Source organism: Homalodisca vitripennis, chromosome 8, assembly GCF_021130785.1.
Source record: "Homalodisca vitripennis isolate AUS2020 chromosome 8, UT_GWSS_2.1, whole genome shotgun sequence".
Taxonomy (NCBI): domain Eukaryota; kingdom Metazoa; phylum Arthropoda; class Insecta; order Hemiptera; family Cicadellidae; genus Homalodisca; species Homalodisca vitripennis.
The window spans coordinates 51,592,776-51,598,616 of NC_060214.1; the positions used below are offsets into that span (position 1 = coordinate 51,592,776).

The 5,841-nt window shown below is 32.2% G+C and overlaps 1 protein-coding gene across 1 annotated transcript; it reads left to right on the top strand.

Annotated features, from left to right (window-relative positions):
• The first annotated feature begins 1,162 nt into the window (after positions 1-1,162).
• Positions 1,163-4,996, top strand: LOC124368155 (putative gustatory receptor 28b). Its single transcript, XM_046825431.1, has 5 exons — positions 1,163-1,346; positions 1,902-2,146; positions 2,350-2,418; positions 4,633-4,722; positions 4,928-4,996. Exons 1-5 carry the CDS (start codon positions 1,163-1,165, stop codon positions 4,994-4,996), a joined length of 657 nt encoding a protein of 218 aa, XP_046681387.1.
• The last annotated feature ends 845 nt before the right edge of the window (positions 4,997-5,841 follow it).

Below are 5,841 nucleotides of genomic sequence, written 5' to 3' on the forward strand. Positions count from 1 at the left end.
GAATAACAAAAATGACTAGATAATTTAACCTACATAAGACTGTACTTGAAATCCGGAAGTCAGAGTCAGTCTTATCAGTGGACAGAAGAGCTCAGCTTCACTACAGCGATTCTAGTGTACAGTAATTAGTTTTTTATTATAAATATAACCGCCTTTTCATATAACGAATCATGCAGGAATAATAAATATATCGATTATGAGTCCAATAACCTCATTCAACGATTTCGAAAGAAAAATTATGTTTAAATGAATAGAGATTTCTCGAGAGCCGCCACCCTGATGAGATAAAATATCGATTGAATAGAAAATGAGATTGCTTTCCAAGAAATGGTTAAACGATTATTGAACCGTTTCGAGACTTCAAGTACATTGCATATACTTGTTCCTTTCGTACTAAATAATTAAAATTTTCTTTGTTCAATAACACTCGTAAAAATAATGAGCACTTTATCTGATTAGAAGATTGTTATTATTATTCAGTACCTGCTAAAATAACTGATTTCAAACCAAACTTCCCCACACCACTGAAAACAATTTCAATAATTGATATTGATTTTTATTCAATAAAATGATCTATTTCAAAAATAGCAAGTTATTTTGCAAATGTACCTTTTATAAATGACAAGCAGTAACAAATTGTTTTCTATCAACTAATGTAATATACTTTAGTCCAGTCGGATTCTTCGATAGTATCTAACGAAAAGATTTCACAGAAATGAAGAGTTTTCCTGATAAGCTGATTCGATTTTGCCGGATAGTTGGTGGTCTCCCAATAGAATGTACTTCCAGGACTAGAGGAATCAAAGGGCTAATATTCTCTATCACAGGATTCCTGTGGGGCTCAATCCTATTCATCCTGCAAGAGTTATTCTCCACCATCGCTCTTTTTATGTATTTCATGGACAGACCGGATGGCCAGACATTGCATTCGTTCACCAGAACCTCTGATGCCACACTAATTCTGAATATTGTCTCTCTGCAGGTGACGGTCGCTGTTATTTTCTTCAGCTACGTCCGGAAGTACCCAAGACTCGTCGACGTATTTGACACTCTGGAATGTGTCTACCGCAATCTCCTGCACAAGCCATCAGAGGTGAAGGCAGCAGTGAAGTTTTGAGGGGTCTGCATTGCCGTAGCAATATCAGTCACCATCTGTAAGCGAATGGCTCATATGATTCACGGTGGGGTCCCGGTCGGACGATCTCGCTTAACTAATATACAAGTCCTTTTCGTGTTGGCGTTGTACTGTTTCAAAGCCACTTTCTTCGTCCATTTCACACATGTCGCTACAAACATCTCAGATTGCTTCAGAACCGTCAATGACAGGATCACGAAGGAAATAAGGAGTAATATAACGGATATGGTTGAAATAAATTGCAGTCTGTCGAATATTGACGACATTCATAAAACTCGTAAGCATGTACTAGTTGAGGATTTATCTAACATAACCAATTACTTTCAAGTCTTACACCTCAGATAATAAAAAATTGTAGTTTCGTTAAAAAAAAATTTAATATTTTAATTTTATTTTAATTATATTTGTAGTAAAGAATTAAATTCTCAATAGGTAAAAGGAAATAATGAAGTTTTAACTTTTAGTCAACTTTATATTGATATAAATAATAAGAGAAGACTTCCACGTATACAAAATATAGATGTATGCATTACATATGCAATACATCCTGTTCTATTTCTTCTTAACAACTTTTATTAGACCACAATAATTACCTTCGACAATATACCTTTGACGCATCTCTGGTTTAAAATTCCAAAAGAAATTGATTGGCACTTATGAGTAATTAGGTAGTTGTCATATCAAGAGAGAATTGTAAGGACAACTTATTATTAGTTACCAAACAAAATATTTTTTTATTATGTATGATTAATATAATGCTTTGTAGGCAGTGTAAAATCTACGATTAATGAACTGAAGACTCTGATGAACACCTACTGGATGCTGTGTGACGCCGTACACCAGGCTAATGTCTTCTATGGTGATCAGCTGATGGCCGTTATCTCCTCCTCATTTATTCACGTCACTATCCGATCTTACTACTTTTTCCTGTACGTCAGAAATGGTAACATGATTTCAGTGACTAGTGAATCAATCTGGATCCTGAGTCAAGTTTGCTACCTGGTTGTACTCGTAAACTCAAGCACAAATGTCACTAACACGGTAAATACTTTGTGTTAATAAATTTAGTTTATGTTTGTTAGTTAAATATTAAAAATGGTCTAAACAAGGAAGAATTTAATAACGTAACGCTTAAATTAAAGCTTTTAAAAACCCCTTAACCTGAATAAATGTTATTTTAAAGTGTGATTTCTCAATATCTAATATTATTTTAGGCCGACGAAACAAGTACGATGATCTGCAAGTTGATCAACAAACATCTGGATCCGGTCTTGAAGGAACAGGTAATAAAAATAATAAATGTTTTAGGTCTTTAGTATATGCTAGTATAAAATCCGATAAAACATGAAATCGACGTATTTTTATTTGTACACTTAAAGTTTCAAGGGTTTCGGTCATAAATTCATATATACACACACACATATATATATATATATATATATATATATATATATATATATATATATATATTTATATATTATATATCTACTTTAATTTCAATGTATTATTTAAATATATTTAATACATTAATAATGAAGTTAACTAAGCTATTTTATCATAATATTATTAAAAATATATCGATACTTGATGTGTTAAAATTATTTCTTAAGTAGCTAAGACAATATTGTATACTTGTGTGTGGCATAATAGGGAATAACTATGTCTGAAACAACCTATGTTTTAGAGATGCTCATCTATGATAGCATTTTAAAATCTGGATGTGCTATGTTTTATAACTAAATAAATATAATTATTAAATTATCAACCACAGTTACAACAGAACTTTCTCGCACATGTAAATAGCATAGCTGCACCTGCTTATTTAAGAATCAAGCAAATTATATTTATGAAAATAATTTAATAAAGATGATATGTACAGGTAATTTAGTGATTCAGACATTTACCAATGTTATATGTTACAAAACGTATAACACAACGTTTTAAGGATTCAAAATATCCTGTTTATCAGGTGGGGAAATAGTGATTTTATTAAAATAAAAAGAATATAAGAGAATAAAATCTGCCGAACTTGCTCGAAGCCGCTCGGAGTCTATAGAAGAAAATTAACCCAGGGGCTGTCTCTGCACAGGATGCAAGTAAAGGAGCACAAGAATTCAAGAGCACTACTACACGTCACACCATCGCAGACGATAGTATACACTAACTAGTAAATCAATTTTGGCGATTCATGCGGCCTCACGGCGTGACATCTGACGCAATGAGACATGGAGGTTGTTGGGAGGGGGAAGGGTAAAAACAGCGAACTCTGGCACTTTGCTTTGTTCCTAGATGTCATGTCATGATGCGTGAAAGAATTTGGTTAGTTGAGGTTTAATTGTTACAATCTGTTTCGGTTTCGTAGTTCATTCTTTTTTAATATTAGCACACAAAGTGGCCTAACCTGGACCAAACGTTCACTTAACGGTTGATGTGCTAACTTTATGTATAAACTCTGTAAGTTTGCGTTTAGAGATGGCTTATTTTGTATTATGTCGGTGCATTATGTTGGCTTAATCCCACCTCATATGATGACTTTAAAACCAATAATGTTGAACAATTACCTACTTTTCTGATAGCCCTTTCTTCGTTTTCCATTTTTGTTCTTTAATTATCACGAATAGTGGTATTTTTGTTTTGCCAATGTTTTCCCTATTACTACAAAATATTATATTCTAAAGACAGTTTTAACGTTCTGTGCGCCATTTTTATAGTTTTGTTTTTACAAGAATTTATGACCAGTTGGAAAAATTCACTCACATAAATCCTGGATCGGACGAAATGAAGTTTATCTGATTTTTTATTTAGTTTTACAAGTTCATAACGTTCTTAAGACATTTATCCATTTTATACAACTTATGCTTTAGTTTTGAGGATTCAGAAAGAATTTGTTTGTAAACCGAACAATTTGTAACTCGTCCTAATTTTAGAAATGTGTGAATAAATATTTTTTGCTTTACAGAAGCAAGACCCCAGTTTTCAGTTGAAGATGAATTCTGTTAATAATCAATAACAGACAAAAATAGTGTTAAAAGTTGAATTACTAGGTATTCACTTCTCACCACTTTAAAACATAAAATTAGAATTGTTTCATTTAGTGTAGGGTTCCTTCAGGGTTATGTTTTAAAATATACTATATAGATAAAAGAACATTCAATATTATCTGAAAAATGTATCGTTTTTGTTTGGTATCAAATAATATTATTTTCTATTTAATAGATAATCGGAATCAGTTGAAAACATGTTCAAATTGTGCTTTCTATGGGTTTGAAACACACAAGACTATATCGGCACTGCCCTACGGGCTTCCTAAGTTACAATGTTAATGTTTTTGGAATATATTTGCTTAATTTCAAACAGCGCATTACTAAAACAAATATGTGTTTCTTAATCAGTTATTATTCAAACACTTACATAATTTGCATGTAAAGGGGGTAACTCTTATATAGGAAAACCTTATATTTTATTAACCTGTTAAAATCCTTGTGATCGTTTTCTAGCTGGAGAGGTTTCTCCTGCAGGTGCCTCATCACAACGCAAGATTCTCTGCACTCGGGAATTTTCCGGTCCATAACCAAACGCTGACAGCGGTAAATAGGGATCTCTTGTAATTACACTGCTTAGTTTTTTTAATTTACGGTAGTAACAAGCCTGTATATATTTCTATACTTATGTCTACTCTGTATAAATCACCTCTATGTATTTAAGATGCCGGTATGAAAAATATGAACACAAAGTTATAAAATACGAAATATATAATAGCTTGTAGAGTGACAACGTGTTCTGTCTGTACAGATGGCTGGAGCGGTGACAACTTACCTGGTTGTACTGATCCAATTCCAGACTCAGCAGTCGCCCAACTAGACCTTCTAAAATCTACCTCAATTTCAAGGCACCGACTAAATATAAACTGAATTATAGATTATCGTACAAGTAATTGTGTAATCATATGTACTGTAGTTTTCGAACATGCACCTGTTAAAATGTTATTTAGTGTTAATGCCAAATTGTTGGTAATATTATCGAATAAATATGTAAAATTGCTTAACAGTATTCCCATAAGCTAAACTATATTACAGACCAACACAATGACACAAGGAGACTGAACCGGTAATACCTGAAAAGTAAAATAGAAAATTAGATTAATGCGTTTAGACGGCCTTCTCTCACTGGATGTCTGTCCTAAATCACCGCGATGCGACACAACGATAGTTTAGTGGCGTAATAGATAGCTCAATTTCTCATTCTTTAAACCATGACTGAGGATACATTACACATTCCCATCATTTAATTCTAGTATGTTTCCACAGTGCGCTCTCCTTCTCTATTAACAAGCTGCAATATTAATATTATTGTCCAAATATATTTATAATATTTTGTTTAGATAGTGATATAAGGAATTTCCCAGAATATTCTAACAAAAATTAACAGAGTTTTGGATATTCAAAATATACTTTTTGCTTAAAATACGTATGTTGCAATATACTTAATTGTGGTGATTAATATTGGTTTAGTTTAATAGTTTACATGATTTAAATGAAATATTTAACTGATAACTATGCATATTTTAATTTATTAATCAAAATATAGGTGTTCATAGAATCTTAGTTATTTTGTAGTTTTCATGGAAACCCCATTATATATGGCAGTGATAAGGTATTATATGTATAAGTGTATAAGATGTCCAATTACAATACTCGGGTGATTAG

Excerpts from the sequence above, each read along its gene's own strand:
- LOC124368155 (XM_046825431.1), top strand. The coding sequence starts at position 1,163 with ATGGCTCATATGATTCACGGTGGGGTCCCGGTCGGACGATCTCGCTTA. Across the intron at positions 2,147-2,349 it reads TTTGCTACCTGGTTGTACTC|GCCGACGAAACAAGTACGAT; the intron begins GTAAACTCAAGC and ends ATATTATTTTAG. Across the intron at positions 4,723-4,927 it reads ATAACCAAACGCTGACAGCG|ATGGCTGGAGCGGTGACAAC; the intron begins GTAAATAGGGAT and ends CTGTCTGTACAG.